The sequence below is a fragment of the Ceratotherium simum genome, chromosome 11 (assembly GCF_057802395.1).
Source record: "Ceratotherium simum simum isolate JZ-2026a chromosome 11, ASM5780239v1, whole genome shotgun sequence".
Lineage (NCBI taxonomy): Eukaryota > Metazoa > Chordata > Mammalia > Perissodactyla > Rhinocerotidae > Ceratotherium > Ceratotherium simum.
Window position 1 is genome coordinate 17,052,653 of NC_141910.1, and position 21,209 is coordinate 17,073,861.

General features: G+C 40.2%; 1 protein-coding gene across 1 annotated transcript in view; it reads right to left on the reverse strand.

Annotated features, from left to right (window-relative positions):
* ANTXR1 (ANTXR cell adhesion molecule 1) overlaps positions 1-21,209 on the reverse strand; it is a 221,384-nt gene that overhangs the window by 123,845 nt on the left and 76,330 nt on the right. Inside the window, exon 10 of the mRNA XM_004435592.3 lies at positions 12,485-12,583. Within this exon, the coding sequence (XP_004435649.3) occupies positions 12,485-12,583 (99 nt within the window). The remainder of the gene's footprint in view (positions 1-12,484; positions 12,584-21,209) is intronic.

The following is a 21,209-nucleotide window of genomic DNA, read 5'->3' on the forward strand; positions in this document are numbered from 1 at the left end:
TTTGGGAATGTGTCTCTGAATGAAGGGAGAACAGACATTAGAGTTAGGCTGGCTGTTTCTATCTTCTCACTGACTTCAAAAGTAACAAGCTTTTTAAAAAGCTAGATTTTTAAAATATTGTGCAAAAACCTGAAATAAAATGATATTTAGCAGGACTCCAAGTTGGTGAAATTCAAAGCATCTGAGTTGAGCTTTCTGGAACACCAGCCAGAAAGGAGGTAGTTGATTTCCCTACTGGGGCTTCTGCAATGATAATTCACAACCGTGGGGGTCTTACTAGCTTACTTAGCAGAGCTAAACGGGATCCATCGCTAAGAGTAACAGGAAATTAACATTTTTGGGCATGTACTATGTAGTCAGGCCCTGGGCTGGAAGGTTTTCAGAGATGGGTGAGATAACAAGCCTATGGATTCCTTTGATAGAAGACATTAAACTCTACATGAAGACACAAAGTGGAGATTTTGAAAGTGGAGAGAGTGTTTTCTACTTGGAAAGGCTGAACAGTGGTTCTGAGGTCAGAGCAATGAGAAACAAAAGTCAAAACAGAATGAGAACAGATGGTAGGGAAGCGCAGGTGAGTGGGGTCAAGCTGGGAATAATCCTCAGAACACAGCACGTCCACTGTAATGTCCTCTCACGCCCAGCTTAAGCCAAAAGGATGCTTTTAGCGTGGCAGAACCAAGCTGGCTGCCATCCTTTTCCTCAGACATGACCCACACCTCCCTACCCCTTCTCTGGCCTGGAGTTGTTGCAATGTTTCCTTGGAAGCCCTCGCTGGCTAGTTACTATGAGATTAGGTGATGAGCTTGGCCAACAGGTTCCAGGTAAGTTCCCTGGGCCTATACATAACGATTTCACCAGTTCCTGTATATTATAGGTATCCAGGATATGTCTATCGGTTTCCCTCCCTGTTCTCTGGGGCAGGTTGGAGGAGGATGGAGAACAATGGGCACATTAAGAGCCTGGGCTCTGGAATCCCATCATAGCTCTGCCACCCGCTGGCTATGTAAGCCTATCCATAACCCAGAGTTCTCACCTATAAGATGAGAATAATATTTATTTCATAGGTTGCTGTAAATTTTAATGAGATGATATGATTAAGTGCTCAACACTTAATAAGCAGTCTACATATGTCAGTTTTATTACTAAAGTGGGGCACTGCTGGGCTCATAATCTGAGGCATCTGTAAAACACAAGATGTGAATGTGTGTGCAAACTGAGTAGGTCTTGCAACTTATCTATGGGGCTGTGACAGGGCTATATGGCATAGGTGTGACAAGAAGAAAGTCATCTATCCAAATAGGATCTGTGGACATGTATATAGTGCAGTGGTTCTCAAATGGGGCTGATTTTGTCCCTCAGGGGACAACTGGCAATGTCTGAGACAGTTTTGCTTGTCAAACTGGGGGAGGAGAGCTATTGGCATCTAGTGAGTAGAGACCAGGGATGGTGCTAAATATCCCACAATGTACAGGGCATCCCTCTCCCCTTCAACAAAGAATTATCTGGCCCAAAATGTCGATAGTACTGAGATTAGAAATCCAGTATAATGTCTACCATGGCTTTATATCTTTCTTTGGCTCATTGTAGAGGGTCCTATAGATATTACTGTGTTGTTCACAGCCCCCAAGGTACTGGTAGAATGTCCAGAAAAGATCAGAGGTGTTATAAGATGATGGGTGAAGGAGGGAGATGGAGTAACAGCTCGAGGATCATTGGAAGACACCTGGTTGGAGTATGGAAGAGAGTGTTTCTTGGTCAATTCCTCCATGCAGGCTTCAATGGGTCCAGGTTTTCCTAGTGGTAGGTGGCATAGCACCTGAGCCCCTCGGCTTCGTGGAGCTTTATAACTAAAACGGGGCACTCCAGAAGTGGGACTTAGATGGCTGCCCGAGGTTCTGAGCTGATGTGGGTGGGAAGGCTGTAGAGTCAGAACACCTTACCTATAAAGAGCAATATAGGACTCAGAGCTGAGCGTAGTCTTGGAAGAAAATCTTGGTCACTGTGTACATGAGGATCAAAATTACATCATGGCCCCAGAAGGAGAGGAAGAAAGAGGTGAGGGACCATGAACCCATTCCCAGAGGAGTGCAGGGATGGGATCCAGCAGTCCTGCTGGTCTCCGAATTGTCTTTTTGGGGCTTACACATACCCCAGTCCCACACGAGGTTGTGATCCCTGTGGTTCTGGGCACACCAGCTTTTTAGAACTGGTCTTCAGCACAGCTAGTCTGACTTCTCAAGATGTAAATTACCTTCTGCTCGTATTTACTGTTATTTTTATTAATTATAAAAGTAATTGATGTTTAGTGTGAGACGTCTGAGAACTACAGAGAAGTATGTAAAGAAGAAATGAAAATCCTTGGTAATACTGACATCCAGTGATAAATGTTGTTAATGCTTTGGGCCTACACTATTTCAGAATTTTTTTTCTATGCACACTATTTTTTACATGACTGGAATCATACTACACATAATGTTGTGGTATTTGGCATTCGTCTCTATCTGAAGTTAATAGGGGCAGTTTTAGGCATTGCAAGAAAACTAAATGAAAGTAATGGGGCTCAGGGATCTTGCAAAATATTTTCTCCTCTCAATAAATCTACACCAAAAAATTCTTGACTGTCAACATTTCTACAATTTACAAATTATCTTCTAAGCAAAGCAATCTTTAAAAATTTTGTAAGCCTGAGGTCAGAATGAGTGGCACACTGAAGACAGCTGTAATTTGCTAAGAATAAATATATTTTTTAAAGCTTTGTTTTTACTTGGTTGAAGACAATTCAGGATTCATGCACAAGGTATGTGTCTCCTTACACATAAACTCTTGCAGCTGTGCACAATTAGGTTTGGAAGGATTTTACCTTTGGAATTGGGATTGAGGGGCAAGTCTACCAAAATGGCCAAAGCCTTTCCATAATCATGGCCATGAATTATGGCAAATACTGCTGCTCTTTTTTTTTTGTTGTTGTTGTTTATAAAAACTTTTTTTATAACTGCCAAAACTTGGAAGCAATCAAAGATGCCCTTTAGCAGGTAAATGGCTAAACAAACTGTGGTACAATGAGAAAATGGAATCTTATGCAGCACTAAAAATATATGAGCTATCAAGCCATGAAAAGACATGGAGGAAACTTGCATGCATATTACTAAGTGAAAGAAGCCAATCTGAAATGGCTACATATGGTATGATTCCAACTATTTGATGTTCTGGAAAAGGAAAAACTAAGGGGACAGCAAAAAAATCAGTGGGTGTTAGGGTTGGTGAGGAGTAGAAGGGGTGATTAGGTAGAGTACAGAGGATTTTTAGTGCAGTAAAATACTCTATAAAGTACTGTACTGATGGATACATGTCATAATATATTTGTCCAAATCCATAGGATGTAGAACAATACTGCCGCTCTTAAAGAGCATGAACCTACACAGAAACTCAAGAAGAGGTGGGAAGGAGACTCCCGGCACACGCTTGAGTACCAGTGGATGCCACTAAGCTGCTGTAGTATGCACGTTAGGGGCCAGAGCTGAACTGCAAGGAGGAGAGATCCACAGGTCACACCCTTTTTCTTTCTTTTCCTCAGCAGCACCCAACTTCTCCTCTAAATGAATGTTGAGCAAATATTTAAACAATGTCAGTGTGAAGGGGGCACAGATTATTAGCCTGCCTGGGTCTGGCCTTCCCACGAGTCTGGCCCCTTTCTGTGTAATCACTTTCTCTCCCATCACCCTCCTGAAGTGACAAAGGAGCAGTATTACATGAGGAAAGTGATTGTCCATGAAAGTCTAGCCATCTGGTGCAGAAGTAGAGGGGGTCCAACTTCTCCTCTCAGGACAGCAGGGCTGGGGTAATGGCAATTTCAGAGAAGTTCACCAGCAAATCTCTCCCCCCACCACACCTCAAAGAAGCACATTGCATGCTGGAGTCCACATGCAGCTTACAATTTTCACTTGGAGGCAACTGCACGCTTGGTACAGCAGGGGCAACCTCAAGGGTGACCATTTGGCAGGCACTGCTGCAGCTAACTTTGGACCATGAAAATTTGCCCCCAGAAGAAGCTCTTTTGCCCCAAAATGAAAATCTTCACCAGCTAGTTACCTCTGGTGGCAACTTCCGTTTTCTCCCCCACCCCATCCCAGATTGCTGTTGTCTGACCAAGCAAAACTGCAGTAAATTTCCACCTATCGGTATATTTTTCTCTGGGCCTGAAAGATGGCAACGTGCACGGACACAATCTCGGCAGGAGCCTCTTCAGAAACGACTGGGCAAAACCTGAGCTCTCTCTGAGAACAGGGGCAAAAGGCAGACGCCAGCAGATACATGAAAGCTCCAGAAGTTTAAGAAAGAGGGGACATTCGGGGAACCAGAAGAGGAGCCTTACCTGTGATCACAAAGTCAGCTGCATACACTGACATTCTAAACCTGGGGCTCTTCCTTCCCCGGTCCAAGGTCTTTTTCTTGAACCTGAGTTCAAGTCTCAACTCTCTAACTTACTCTGCACCCTTGGGCAAGCAGCTAGCTAAATCTCTCTGAGTTGAGGTTTCCTGTCTGCAAAATGAGGGGGAGCAGTGGGAACCAGCACCTCCGAATCAGGCACACATCAGAGTGGTGTGGGCATTCACGGTCAGAGGACCCAGGGATCTGAGAGGATCCATGTTTTGGAGCAACGTATAGAAGTGGTCAAAAGCTTCCGGAGTACACCGGCCAGGGTCCCAATCGCTTCCACCTCTGGTCATCTGGGAAACCTTGGGCACTTCGTCTCTGAGTTTCAGTTCCCTTGTCAGCAAAACAGAGAAGCAAATAACTCCTCCCTCACTGGGCTGCTGCGAGGATGGAATGAGATGGGTCAGGGAGGGCACAGGGTAGGTGCTCAGCAATCAGGAGCTGCTATCACTTGGGTGATGCTGATGTGCAGCCCGATTAAGAACTACGAGACAAGATGGTCCTTTATGTCTCTTCTTTCTGAGTTGCACAAAGTAACATTTCATCATCTTCATATGACATCGAACCCCCAGGGATGCATCTAAATTGCATTAAGTACCTTTGACCAATAGATGTAACACTAGCCAGTGAGAAAGGGAACAAGAGGCTTTTGTTTGGAAGTTTATGTTCTCCTGCCCTCTGTCCTCCCTCCCCATCTGCCACCATAGGTGCACTTCAATGATCTCCTTAGGGTGCCCACAGCAGCCCTGGGTCCCAGATGTTTTCTAAGATGAAGGATAGTTTCTGGATAATTGGACAGATTTTTAAAAACAAACACACTGGAACTTCTACCTTTGATTGACTGTTGTCACTCGTCCCCTTGGGAAGCTGAGCCCGTCTTTGGAACTCTTAGAACTGCTTTCATGACTAATGTTCAATTTGAAAAAATATCTTCAAAGGGGGCAAAGTTCTATCCTTTGAGAGTGAACAAAAAGCAAACCAGGGCCATGCCTAGCAAATAAGATTGGAAATCAAACTGGGAAATAAAATTTTGCATCAGAAAAGAAGTGTGCCTCCAAAACCAAGAAACTGATTTCTCACATAGCCTATAAATTGAATTTTAGTGTGTTTGTTAAAAATCAGTTTCTTTTGTTTATAATCATAACTCATACGTCTCCACACAACACCAGGATAGTCTAGCATGTTTCCCATTAGTGCATTAGTAAAAATGTCCATTTTTAATTTACTGTTCATTAAAATGGATCATTTCTCATCTCATACCCCAGTGTCTCCTTTTTAGCATTCTAATCTCTCCGCAAATGGATTTCCAATTGAAAGTCGATCTTTTCTTGGCACAATACACTGAATACTGGAGTAGGAAAAAGTGCAGCCAGAATAAATAAAATTTGTGTGAAGGTATCCAAGATATTTTCTTGGCCAGGAGTGAGTTCAGCCTGGTGATTGGAGAACCGACCAAATGCCAAACTGAAGATGTGTGCAAGGCCTAAGTAATTAACAAGAATTTTAAAATTAAATTTTAAATAACTGTTATGGTTTTTTTTTTCTTATTACGTAAGGGACATACGATAGTAGAAAACTTAGAAAACACAGATAGACAGAAGAAAGTAAAAATTAATAGTGGTCTCATTCAGAGGTAACTATTGTTAACATTTCGATGTGTGTCTTTCAAGTCTCTGTTTCTCTTTCTGCATATAAATGTATGCGTATAAAGCAGAAATAGCATTGAGGTCCTGTTTCGTAACTTATTTTTAACACATGAGGCTATATCATTAAGATTTTCCCACAACAGTAATTATTCTTCTTTCCCACAACATTATTTAATTATTTAGGGGTGAAGAATAATTTATATAACAAATTGTCTATTGTTAAACATTTATGTTGCTACCATTTAGATGTTATGATTTGTTTCCTTTCTTTCTCTTTTTCCTTTTGCCATCATAACCAATATTATGATGAACATTGTGTAGCCAAGTCTTTGTAAACATTTCCAATTATTTCCTTTTGATGAAGTTGAAATTGAAATTCTGGGCCAAAAATGTATAAAATCAGTTGATTCATTTTAAGAATTGCCTTCCAAAAGATTTAATGGTCTTACCAATGATAAACGAAAACACTTGTTCCCCTATCTCTTTGCCAATACTGGGCATTGTATTTTTGTTAATCTTTGCCAGTTTGACAGAGTATTTCAATTTGCATTTCCTTGGTTACAGTGAGCATTTTCCATACACTTCTTGACCATTATTTTTCTAGTAAATTTCCTTTTCACGTTTTTACCCATTGACATACTCGCTGTTTTTGTGTGTGTGTGCGAGAAGACTAGCCCTGAGCTAACATCTGCCACCAATCCTCCTCTTTTTGCTGGGGAAGATCGGCCCTGGGCTAACACCTGTGCCCATCTTCCTCTACTTTATAAATGGGACGCCGCCACAGCATGGCTTGACAAGCAGCGCGTAGGTCCTCACTCGAGGTCTGAACCTGCGAACCCCGGGCCGCCAAAGTGGAGCGTGTGCACTTAACCGCTGCGCCACCTGGCTGGCCCCTGACATGCTCACCTTTTATATGAATTTAAGAACTGTCTATATATTAAGGTTATGGACCCTTTGTTATATGTTTTATAAATAATTTTCCCAGTTTTCTGTTTCCCTTTAGATTCTTGGGAGGGGTAACAGAATAATTAAAAAATACATACTCAAACTACTGACCTTCTCCTTTATGGTATCTCCCTTCAGTGTTAGGCTAAGAAGTCTTTCCCCACTGGAGAACTATGTAAATACTTATTTTTGTTTCCTTCTAGAAGTTCTATAGTTTCATGTTCACATTTAAACATCTCATCTGGAATTTGTTTAGCTGTAAGGTGTGAGATAAAAATCAAACTTAATTGTTTTTCCAAGTGGTTAGCCAGTTGTTTCACCACCATTTTTTGCATTATCCACTCTGTCCCCGCTGATTAGAAGGGTAACTTTATTTTATACTAAATTCACATCGTGTTTGGCTCTGTTGATGGATTTTGTTTTTCCTGTTCTAATGCTCGGTTTGCCTTTTGTGGCACCAACCATACACTGTTTCAATTACTGCAGCTTTTTTATACATTTTAAAAGCAACTAGGGCAAGTTTCCACATTTTTCTTGGCTGTTCTTAAATGTTTATTCTTCTATATAAACTTTAGAATTATTCTGTTAACTTAAAAAGTCCCACTGGAATTTTCATTGGGATTGTATTAAAAGCAAATATTAATTTGAAGACAACTGATGTTTTTACAATATTCAGTTGCTGCTCCATTTAATAATAGTGATAATAATAATAATAAATTAATATCAGCAGCCAACACTGATCGGCTACTTACTGTGTGCCAGGCCCCATTCTAAGCCCCATCTTCCACATTTAAACCTCAGAACAAACCATGACAGAGGTGCTATTATTGCCATACTCATTTTACAGGTAGAGAAATTGAGGCATGGAGATGTTAAATAACTTGCCACGGTCACACAGCTGTAAGACAGAGCCAGGATTCTTTTCCTGGGTGGTTTGGTTCTGGTGCCTATGCCAGGCTACGAGTCAGTACTACCTCTCCATTTATTTACACTTTCTTCACATCCTTCACAAAGTTTTCTAACTTCCTTCTCGTATGTTTACAAGTTTGGTTAAATTAGCTCTTACTAGATTTTATATGTTGTTGCTCTATTTTTCCTGTGATGTTTTCTAATTGGTCATTGCTGAACTCTGGCAAAGCTACCGATTGTTACAAGGGTGTGTTTATTTTGAAATCATCCAGTTTAAATAACCTTTGTATTAGTCTAGTATTTTGTTGATTCTCTTTTAGTTTTACAGGAAGACACAACCATCATTTTAAAGTAATGATGTTTGGCCCCCTTTCCTGTATTTATCTCTCTCATCACTTTTCTTGCATTATTGTGATACCTATGTCATTGTCCAATACACTAGTCACTAGCCACAAGTGGCTAAGTTAATTAAAATCAAATGAAATTAAAAATTCAGTCCTTCAATTGCACCACCCACATTTCAAGTCCGCAATAGCTACATGTGGCTTGTGGCTACCATATTGGCTACCATCTTACATTTCTGTCGTCACAGAAAGTTCTATTGCACAGTACTGCTAGAGCTTTCAGAACAATGTTAAGTAATAATGGTGAAATGGGCTGCTCTGTTTTTTTTTCTTCCTAACTGTAAAGTGAATACCTCTACATAGTGATGTTACCATTAAATGATGTCGAGTTTTGAATTCAAATATCTAGATATATTTTTTATTATGTTAAAGAAGTCTTACCCTATTCTTAGTTTTCTAAAAGTATATATTTTTAAAATTTGGAATGGATAATGAATTTTAATACCTTCTTGGCGTCAAAAAGTTTTGCTACGCAAGAGGCAAATTCTCCCTCATTCTTCAAAATTGGTCCCGGTCCTTTTTAAATACATTGCTGGATCTTCTTTGCCAATATTTTATTTAGATGTTTGTCATCAATGAGCTTGATCTCAAATAATCTGTACTTCTAGTATCCTTGTCCAGTTTTTTTTTAAAAGATCAAGATTATATAATTATTATAAAATGAATTAAAATGCTTTTTCTCTATTTATTGTCTCTGGAACAATATGTATCAGATACAGGTCATTTGTCTCTTAAGGTCTGGTAAAACTTGGGTGAAAAAAATCTGGGTCTGGTTCTTTGGTTGGTTGGGTGGTGGGATTTCCTTGTATCTCTCTTCCAGTTCATGCATTTCATCTTCATCTGTGTTTAATCACACTGCTTAATCCATCCATTAAGTGTATTTCAGTGAATAAACATTACCACTTCTAGAATTTACACTAGATTCTTCTGCAAATCTGCCTTTGTTGAATGTTCTTCCCCTTTGGTCTGTTCGATCTCTTTACACATTTTATTTTACATTCTCTTTCAAATTGTTCTCTAGTCCTCTCTTCTTGCTTGTTCTCCTGTTTCTTTCATCCATCTCCTTATGGTTTGTCATTTGGTGCTCTGAGCCCATCTTCAGAGGGTGTTGTTGGCTGCAGGAGTGCTGTAGGTTGGGCTGGACATACATTGCCTCTGCCAGGACCACAGGGATAAGGATGGCCATGGACACATTTTGGGGTTAGTTTCCTGACTTGGTGCTTCCGTATCACGTGGTTGGTATAACATCTTACCTTTATTCCCTTGCCTGCTTCCTTCAGTCACTGAGTAGCTTTTCCAGTCCCCGTTTAACGTGTGGTGCAGCATTATAAACCCTGGTTTTTGCAGGGGGCTCTGCTCTTGCCCGCTGCCTTGCGCAGGCTGGTGTCCTGTATCTGCATCAGCATCGGGATCACAGCCTGCAGACCCCCAGGCCTGGAGCCCTCACAGCTTCGCTTCCTGCTTAGATGTTACATTCCCTTTTTGTCTCCTGTAGCTGAGGGTTTCCTCTTCAATTCTTTGAGCAAGGCCACATGTTACAATTTTTAAAATCATATTTTATCCAGAATTTCTGAGTCTATTATATTGACCACAAGTCCAGAAATTGTTTTAGATTTCTAAGTGGTTGATTCGTTGATTTGATTTTTAAGCAAAGGCAAGGAAAATGGGAGAGAAGTAGGTATTAACCTATGCTTTTTATTTTCTGGTTATATTTACCATCTAAGAATATATTGAAATAATTTCTACTTTTGGGCATTAATATGTTGGCATTTTATTTGTCTCTCAGTATAATAAATGTTTAAGGATGTTCATAGCCATTTAAAAAGGTATATAGTAAATATCTGCTCTATACTTTAATTTTTTTATTATTCATTTAAAGACTCGGAAAGTCATGTTAATATCTTCCACTATAAACATAAGTTTTCAATTTGTTCTTTTATGTTTAACAGTTCTGCTTCATATAATCCTCTACTGTAGTATTTGTGGAAGACTCCGAGGCCCGTATTATGTTTGAGCTGGCTGGAGCCAAAATAGCCTTAGCTTCATTATTGGGCCTTCAATTAGTCTTTTTCTGATTAATAATGGCACTTACATTCTTTTTTATTACAAAATGTAAGGCGGCATTTAGGAGAAAATCTTGAAAGAGGAAATATATACTACAAAAATGAAAGTAGATAACATTTTAAAACTTGGGATGTGGAGGTAAGGAAGGTCAGTGGGAAAAGTAAAGGAATTTAAATTTATTTTATTTTACAGAAACAACTCAGTAGAGACTATTACATTCATAAAGTTGATAGAAAAATGTAGATTTGAATATGTTGCATTTTAAAATTTATTTATCTTTTGTGTCTTCCATAGTTTCCTGTTCGTATTATTCACTAAATGGAAATGAACAGGTGAATTAATAAATGAAGGACAAGTGTTTTTTCAAATTCCAAAATTTCCCCCTTAGTTAGAATATTTTTAATAACTATATGTTTGAGTTTAGGAGTATTGCTTACAGCATATAATATGGTTGAGTCACTGCCTTCTTCTTCTTCAAATGCTTCCAGCACAGTTAGGTTTGTGGTTTAAGCCAAATTCCTACCCCAACAGTCCTTTATTTCTTTTTGAATATGAATGAGGTGGAGAGCCTGTGCAGGTATATATTAGGAAAGGAAGGGAAGAGGGAGAAAGAAGACGAGCTGGTTTCCCAAGAAATAACATTTCATGGAGAAGTTGGAAAATAGGCCTTCAAAATGTCACTCCACAAATCCAAAGTAAACTTGCATTTCCTGATATCCTAATACAGCATCTCTGTGCAAGTTTTCAAGCAATGGCAACACTACACCCCATTTCCATTCATCCTCAGAGAGGGGTTGGGTCCGAAGGCTTGCTTGCCTGGGAACCTTCTTTGGAAGGAGTTGATGTCTTTGAGTTTAACCCTCAGGAGTTTCTTATCTTAGATTTGAGATTTTACTTAAGGAGAGAGGGAAGGCAGACTTGAGTGACATCACAATTGAAAGGGGAGAAACAGGAAGAACTCTGCAGAGGATGCCCATCCAGCTTCTACACTGTGACTACTCGGGGATATTTCAAAATGTTTTCAAATAGCATGTACTTTTTGGATACATGAGAGCATTTCCAAGTATTAAGAAAACTAACTGAATGTTTCAAATGTTTGGAATTATTCCAAGGCCAGGAATTCCAGATGTTTGTAAGGAAGACATTGCATATCTCTGTTTAAATATGCAAATGGGTTTTAAGATGTTAAGGAGGACAAAAGGGTATATTCCATCAGGACGACAAGACTAGTATGAGTGGTTAGTCAATAGACATGAGTATCCTCCCTGTCCTCTTTGCTCTTTCTAACTCCCAGGGCTGCTGTGGTAAAAAGATGTGAAGCATTTAAAAGGACGTAGCACTATAGAAAATGCAGTATGTTATTACTGTTTGTCACTGCGGAAACTGAATCAATAATTATCTGTGTGATGGTTGCCAGATGTAAATGAAAACCGGGGCTCCTGGCCATCTGCCTGCCATAATCAGTCTTCCTCATCTCCCCCGGACAGCTACATGAGTCACATATGTCTTTAAATGAAGAACTTGCCTGCTACAAATGTCTTGTGAAAGTGCCAATGTTATGATAATTCATTTTTCGCATGAAATGCACTTAGTTTTACTTCCATATTCCTGTATTTCATGTTAGGTTTTCACCATGATGAGAGTTTCTTGGCTACTCCAAGCAAGAATCATCCAGATTGAAAAAAATTCCAGAATCTACACATGTAAGCCTAACAGTGTGGCTTTTGCTTTATTCAGAATTAATAAATTTAGATCACCTATTTTTCACTCTGGTGCTTGAGAGTCCCTAATACTTTGGTAAGGAACCTCAAGCTTCATAAGCCCTCACCTACCAGCGCCAGCACTGCCACCTGTAAGTAACTTAGCACTCATGTTGGTGGACTGGGAAATAAGTACACTGCACCTTTCCTGATGGGAACAAGAGTGCTGTAGGGGCTAGTTATGCCCTTGCTGGAGGCCTTTCCAGCAGGGAAGACCCTTCTCTGTACGGTCCCCTGTGTGGTCTTGCTGGAAGATGGGGCTGGGAACGCCCTTCCCTGAAGCAGGCTGAAGAAACCCACAAACTCTGCAAGCACTTACTGAGCGTGACTGACTCGTTGATCTTGAAGCTGCAGAGGACCCTGTCCACGTTGCGGGCATGTCGGAAGCCGTTTCCTCTCACGACTACTTGAAACGATTCTGAAATGAAGAATAACAAGACACGTTATTTGACTGCAGACCATTAACCTTAAGTTTCCCATGTGCCCTGACTTAGGGCATTTGTTAACTATTTCACTAGGCTTAAAATATTCAAAAATTAGCTCAGGTTGGGAACCAAAAGCTACCACGTGAGTGCCTTTTATGACTTACCACCTCCTTCTCACTAGGTGTCCATGAGGAAGGCGCACAACATCTGACTTTGAATTCCCCCCTTCTTGCCTCTGCTCTTGCTCGTCCCCCCCTACCTGGAATGCCTTCGTCCCCTCTCTCTGTCATTCAAATCTTACCCATCTCTCAAGTCCTGGCAGTGTTTAAAACAGTGATCTTTGCAGCCAGAGGACCACAGGGGAGGGCTCTCCACTTCTCCAATCAACTCAACTCCTCTGGTGTCTCTTTTACATTTGGATGCCCCCAAAAGGAATTCTTTAGAGCTCAAGGTGCCTCACATTTTTTGAAAACCACTGCCTTATGGCATTCACAGTCTGTCCTGTCAATGTAGCCTGTGATTGTGCACCATCCAGTGTTGTTCTTTTGACTTCTCTTCCACAACTTCCACAACTTTAGGTCGGGCAACGTTGATACTGCTTCGGCCCTGCTGTCTCTGCTGTGCACACAGTAGTCATACATGGTGTTCTGTGGGAATACCTGCACTTAGCAATGAGTCAAAGTCTTGCTTATCTGTGGCCAGTTGTCAAGCATTACCTGTTTGACCTGACATTGGCCCCTTATTGTCATTGGTAGTTACTTCTCTCTGAATAGAAGAGACAATATATCTTGCAGTTCTCTAGCCCTGCGTATTAATTTCACATTGGCATAGTGCATGTTGAATTCATACATGTTGATAAAATCCTTATAAAGTAAAAATAATGATCTTTTACAATAGTATTACCAAAGAAAAAAACCAGCTAATTAATTATTTAAATGTTTAGGAATATTTGCATAAGTTTGATGGCAGCTAATAGTCAATGCTCCACTTTCTTTTATTTTTATCATCCTTTTGTGTATAAAAATTGGAGCTTGGGATAATGCTGTGTGGCATTAAAAAAGGTAATAGACTAAAAGTCAGAGGGAAAAATGCAATATTTGTGAAAGTGGATCTTAAACTGCAAATTGCTATCCAAATGGAGATTTTTGTTGGAGGAAGAACAGAATTAGAGCACTAGCATATGGGACCCTTGCAAACTCTAATAAATGTCATGAGTGTATGTTACCTTAATTGCCAGGAAACTAATTTAGAGATCATGTTTGTCAAGAGAAGAGTAACTGATATTAAGTGCTCCCTCATTGTGTGCCAGGCCCCATGCTAAGCATTGTATGTGTCTGATGTCACTTAAAGCCACCACAGCCCAGGGAAGCACCAATGAGAAAACTGAGCTTGGTGAGGTTAAGCAATTTGTCCAAGATCACATGGCTAGTAGCTGTCAGAATCGGAGCTGGAATCCAGGTCTGTCAGGCATCAACGCCATGTGCTTAGAACTCAGCCACCACGCTCCTGAGCATTACGCTAAAATGGATCCTCACTGCCTTGTGACCTATGACTAGCGTAGAGATGGACGTTGTGATTTTTTTCAAAGCTTATTTTGTTTTTATTTTAGGCAGCTTTGCCCATCTTTCAGGAAAGCGGAGCTGGCCTGGATGGGAAGCAAGAAACGGAAACCAAAGTAAAAGAACCCAGAGGCACTGCATGTGCCATGAAGAGTACAAGTTCGAATAGAATGCTTTTCAGAAGTATAAAGGACCTTAACAATAAGGGAATTAAGATTCTGACATTTTAAATGACTTGTTCAAGGTCATGAAATTAGTAAACAGCAAAACTGGGACTTGTATCCAAGTGTTTGCTGTCTTAGTTTTGAACTATGTTAATGAAGGTCATGGGCAAATGGCTTTTCAGGACCGTTAGGTCCTATGAATGTTAAGGATTTATATATGCATATTGATGCACATGCACGATTGCTAAGTTTAGAAGGATGTTCTTAGTTCTCTTTAGTCACATGCCTGGCATGTGACTGATGAAGCAGTTGGTTCAACAAGCATTTTATTAAGTGTAGGGCATTGTGGAAGAATCTTATTATATCTTATTTACTCAATTAAGCCTATAGAAACCTGTTCTATTTTTAGTTTGAATGTTAGACATCCAGAAATCTGCTGTTGGATGCTTTTGCTGATTCAAAATGTTTTCTGCCTCATTGCTGTTTCTACTTCTCTTGTTTCTTTGACGATCAGCGGAAGGAGAGAAGACTCTGGAAATGCAGGCCACGCGCCAAGGTCTCTTCTCTAACACCATGTTCTAGCATTACCAGTTTAGATGCTGAGTCCTCTATAAAAGAGGCTGCCGGCCTGTCTGCTTGGCCTAGCCTCAGGGTGTTTAGGAAGAAAGACAGCAGGAATCCATGATGCGGCCGTGGTGGAAACCAAACAATTTAACCCCCTAGGCCTGGGGAGAAGATGGACAAAATGACGCTATGGGAAGCACACTAGAGCAGAGGCGAGCTCCCAGCCTGCCTGGTGCAGTTTCTTTGTTAGTGCACACATTTGGTTTCCAGAAGAGCCCGAACATCTGACCCAGCAGCCCAACTGGAGTGTCAAATCTTTAAACATAGAAGTTATGTAACAAAACCCTCTCAAATGAACTCGCCAGCGAGTGAGAATTGGGACACACTAGAACCAGGACATATGGATTTAACTCCATTTATCCACAAAAAAAGCCCTGAACCTACCTTTCACAATATGTAAAGCTAAGTGTTTTTAGGCAATTTGCATGTTGGGTTACAGCTCTTACAAGAAGTGCCTAGGGATTGTAGGGATTTAAGGAGGAATTTCTACTTGAAAATGATCTTTGATGTAATCTTTTAAGATACATATTTTTTAAGGTATCTTTAAGACGTATGTTCATTATGATTCTTTTGTTACTCTTATTCTCAATTATAATTTAAGCTTCCTGATGGTAGAGGCCATCATTTCTATTTCTTCAGAATTTCTGACTGTACCTAACACAGGGCTGAGTCAGTCTCAGTATAAATAAGTTCATTGAATGAATAAATAAATGACGTATCTTGATATAGAAAGGGAATAAAGGGGAAAAACAAGGTGGTCATTTATTCAGGTACCACTCAGGTCTAATCCTGTCTATTTTCTGAGGCTAGAGAAGGTCAATGAATGAAAAGATGCTCATCATCAGTCATCAGGGAGATGCAAATCAAAACCACAATGAGATATCACTCCATATTCACTAGAATGGTTATAATAAAAGAGATGGATGGTAACAAGTGTGGGTGAAGAAATTAGAACCCTCATCCATTGCTGGTGGGAGTGTAAAATGGTGCAGCTGCTTTGTAGAATAGTTTGGTACTTCCTCAAAAAGTTAAACGTGGAGTTACCTTATGCCCAAGAAATTGCACCCCTAGGTATATATCCAAGAGAACTGAAAATGTATGTATACAAAAAACCTGCACATGTATGTTCACAGTAGCATTATTCATAGTTGCCAAAAAGTGGAAACAACCCAATGTCTGTCAACTGATGACTATGGTATTCATACAATGGACTATTACTCACCCATAAAAAGTAATCAAGTTTTGGCACATGCTGTGACATGGATGAATCTTGAAAACATTATGCTAAATGAAAGCAGCCAGACAGGAAAGGCTACAGATTGCATGATTCCATTTATAATGAAAAGTCCAGATTAGCAAATCCATAGAGACAGAAAATAGACTGGCAGTTGACAGGGCTGGAGGGAGGGGGAAATGGAGAGTGACTGCTTAATAGGTATAGGGTTTCTTTTTGGGGTGATGAAAATATTCTGGAATTAGATAGTGGTTATGATTGCATAACCCTGTGAATATATTAAAAACCAATGAATTGTACTCTTTAAAAGGATGAATTTTATGGTATGTAAATTATAGTTCAATTAAAAAAAAGAAAAAAATTAAGATGAGTGACTAGTTTGATAAACTTATTTCATTCTATTTCCTCCTTTTCTTTCTTTTTTCTTTACTCTTTTTTGTTTTTTGGAAATGTGGGAGACATAATTTTGAGCTTATCTCAATAAAGATTGCCTATCATTCACTGTATCTGAAAATGAGACATCTGTATATTCTCCATTTGCTCTGGTCACCCAAGACTCGTGTGCAAAATTATTGTTAGTGATATTTCATTTTGTGAGTTTGAATTTGCTCTCCTATTAGATACTTAATGTGACGTGTAACATCTAAAATAGAATATAGAGACTGATGCATGTTAAATGCTTTCTGATGCCTAAATTATTCTAAAACTTTTAAAATTTTATAGCTATTTATTTATTTATAACAGCTTTAGTAGGTATAATTGACATACGATAACTTGCATATAAAGCGTATAACTTGATTAAGTTTTGACATATGTATTCTATGATGGGGCAATACCACAATCAAGTTAGTGAACACTTCCACCATCCTCAAAAGTTTCCATATGCACTTTTTTTTTTTTTTTGTGAGGAAGATCAGCCCTGTGCTAACATCTGCCAATCCTCCCCTTTTTTTGCTGAGGAAGACTGGCCCAGGGCTAACATCCGTGCCCATCTTCCTCCACTTTATATGGGACGCCACCACAGCATGGCTTGCCAAGCAGTGTGTCGGTGCGTGTCCGGGATCCGAACCGGCGAACCCCGGGCCAACACAGAGAAGCGCGCGCACTTGACTGCTTGCACCACCGGGCCGGCCCCTCCATATGCACTTTTGTAATCTCTCCCTCCTGCCCCTCCCCACCTCCACTCCCATGCAACCACTGATCTGCTTTCTGTTGTTGTAGAGTAGTCTGCATTTTCTAGAATTTTATGTAAATAGAATCATACAGTAATTTTTTTGTCTGGTTTCTCTTACTCAGCATAATTACTTTAAGACTTATCCATACTTATTTTGAGATTTATGCACAATCTATTCCTTTTTATTGCTGAATATTATACATTGTATGGATAAACCACAATTTGTCCATTTACTTGTTAATAAACCTTTGAGTTGGTCACAGTTTTTGGCTATTAAAAACAGCTGTTACAGACATTTGTGGGCAAGTCTTTGGACATAGATTTCCTTTCCTCTGTGGTAAATACCTAGGAGTAGAATGGCCAGGTCATATGGTAGGTGTTTGTTTAATTTTTTAGGAAACCGTCAAAGCTGTTTTCCAAAATGATTCTGCCATTTTACATTCCCACTGACAGTGTATGAGAGTCCCTCCTCCAAAAAGAAATATCTTTAAATGAAAAGGAAGACCGAGCATAGAATTAAACAATCCATTCAGAAAAGGTGCCTAATGGCCAGGCATGAACACTTTGAAAAGTAATGAAAAGTGAAAGAAACGAAACCACTATTTGATGTTGCTTTAATGTGTCTGTTTTAAGCATCTAATTTCCAAATGGTAAGCATGAAGCTTAAAACTACCTTCCTTTTGTGCTAACTCACCCAGTTGTATTATAAACAGTGGGAGACAACACAGCAGGAATAATACAACTGCTTCTGAAATGACAATGTGTGGAGCTAATTACAACTTCCTTCCGTTTCTGGAGTACAGAAACTTCAAATGGGAGCAGTTGGCAGGTTGCACACTTGATTCCAATTAGTTCCTTCCTAAAGTACTTGATTACATAGTACACTGCGAACTGTTCAAGTTTGAGGCCAATGGAGTGGGACCAGAGGAAAATTGTGCTTAGGGAAAAGGGTGCATTTCCCACAGAGGAGCCAAACTAGGCAGGGCCAATCTAACCATGGGTCAATTCTCCTAATTACACAGAGGCTAACCTGCAAAAATACTTAATTAGGAACTTTTTAAAAGAGTCTATATTGGAAGGGAAGCAGAATTATTTAAATGCAGGTAATGTCAAAGGTGCTATAAAGGCTCTCCACACAGCAGGTGACTTCCTATGTGTTTCCGAACAGGGACTGTAAATACAGTGACATAAGCACCATGCTAAACATTAACCATGCTTGGCCTGAGTATTGGAGTGACTATAGGGAGTGGTGAGGAGTATGGTGAACTGGAAAGAGTACATGCTTCTTTTAAACGGAAGTTATTCAGTCTCCAATAAGCATTATCTTGCAATAAATACAGGCCCAGAGGTGCTGGATCTGATTTTTCAAGACTAGATGAAACTGAATTTTTTAGGTGAAATCAGATTTTTAAATATTAGCAATAAATTTAAGTTTTCTTTTTTTTAAAAAGCAGTGTGGATCAAAAAGAACATATGTACAGACCAGATAGGGCTTGTAGGCTGCCAGTGTATAACCTCTGGAGGCGGGAGAGTGCTGGGAAGGCTCTCTCCCCAAATAATTTCACCCATGACAGTGAATGAAATTCTTTTTGATCAGAGCAGATTAGATAGTCTCCCTACCCCCTCTCTCCATTAAGACTTCCTGTTAAAATGTAAAATAGTTCCAGGTTTACTTGTTTCTTCAGCTATTAAAAAATAATCAGCCATTAATACCTTAGCTGAAATAGAATTAAGTCTTTAGAAACTTAAAGTTGTAAAGGAGACCCCAAGGAGGATTTCTCTGGATAGCATATGGTTACAGATGGCCAAGCTGCTGTTGCTCACATGATTCTCAGGGTGGAGAGCTCAGAACATCCTCTCTATTGTTGGAAAGCTTTAGCTGTAAAAGCTGCATGTATTAAGCCAAAATCTGCCTCCCTGAATTCCTCCCCATCTTCACGGTGGTCTCCTAAAGCTATACATAATAAGCCTAATAATTCCTTCTTGCATGGGAATTCTCCAAATATCTGAAGATGCTCTGTGCGTGTCTCACTTCTTTGTCTAAATCTCTGTGGTTACTTCAGTCCTTCTTCATTCCAAAAGCATCTCATTAGTGCTCCCACTGCTCTATGAGCTCTCTGCTATAATGCTTCATGCATGGTTTTGTAATTTATCTGAACATGTGACCATCTCCCACAGCAGACTGTGAGTTTCATGGGGGGTTGGGAGCAAGCCCTATGCATTTTTGTATCATATCTTTTCACATTGCTTGGCATATAGTAGACATTAAGAATTGACAGATGGAAGGAAGGAAGGAAGGAAGGAAGGGAGGGAGGAAGGGAGGGAGGGAGGGAGAAAAGAAAAAGGGAAGGAAGGAAAAAAAGGAAAGAAAGCAAGGAAGGAAGGAAATGAAAGAAACAGTCAGTAAATGATTTTTTTTTTCTTTTTTTCTTTTACAGAAAGGCAGACTGCCGTATGCAGTGCTTCCTTTGGATGCGTGTGGAGTCTGGGAAGTTGGATTATCCTATGTTCTCTTATAAATGGACCTTCAGAGCTTGTATGGAGGTTCTAGCAGGGGAGCACAGCTACTCGTATACCCTCGACCAAAGAATGGTCTTCTTCTGGGGAAGGTCATCCTCTTCCACTGAGTGTGCAGCTTTGGGAGGGACACACGCAGGGTGGTGAGGGAGGAAGGGGACACCTGCCTAGCCAGCCAAATCAGCCAAATCAACCCTAGCAATCAACAGGGTAGCAGATGTTGCAGCCAGATCGCCCTCACATCCTGAATGAATTATTAATATGGTTTCCAGATCCATCACCTCTTCTCCTATGGATATGCCTTGTCAGTGCCATTCTTAAAATATGGGACTTGGAACCATGGTCTGAACCTGGAATAGTAAGACATGGAATTAACTCTCTTGACCTGGACACTGGATTGCTATTGATGCAACCTAAGATTGTGTCAGCTTTTTTTTTTGTCAGAGGCATTCCTGTTTGCCATCAAGATAGCTACAACTATGTTTTTTCTTTTTTACTGCATGAACTGTTACTAAGTCAGGTTTCCCTTAACCTGCTTGTATGTGAAACTGGCTATTTGAAGCCAAGCTCAACATTTTATATTTGTCCCACTACATTTCACCCTGTTATTTGCAGCCCAACATATAAAGATCTGCGTTGGATCTCAGTTTTGTTGTCCACCCAGTGCATTATCTCGCTACCTCTCAGAGCTCAGTTTGCTGACAGAACCATGGGTGTTGTTGAGTTGTTGGTGATTGCCAGCTGAGATCACTGTCTTGGGGGAATGCAACTGTCAGTGTAGAGTGTCTTGAGCAGACAGGCCTGGGTGGGGCTCCAAAGCAGGGGCTGCTCTGGGGGGCAAGGAAGGGAAGTAATTCACAGAGAGTGATGGGAGGGGGCTGAGGGGAAAGAAAGCAAATTCTGCCTTCTTTACAGATCTGTCTAGGGCTCAGTGCCACCATTATACTTTAGAAATATGAACAATCAGTTATTTCCGGGTTTATTTTCTCCTCCAGCGTATATTGAGTCCATCAATCAATTTGTAGTTACTCTGAACTCTATCAATGTTCTCCCCAGTTTTCTTTCAGAAGAGAAACACACAGGCATGTTTTTCTCATGTAGGTATGATGTCACCAACATCATGATTCTCACATTGACCTTCAATCCTCATTAAAATGACATTGATGAAGAAATAATGTCACCTTGTTTTGTATAACAGTTTACGCTTTTCAAAGCCCTTTCCCGTAAATCCCTGGGTCCTCGCTGAGCCTAACGAAAATCACAGAGCGGGTATGCCGGGTCTACTTGACAGGAGTTCATAGCCAGGGACAAGGAAATGGGTTCCAGTGCTTCGTGAAAGCCATGCTC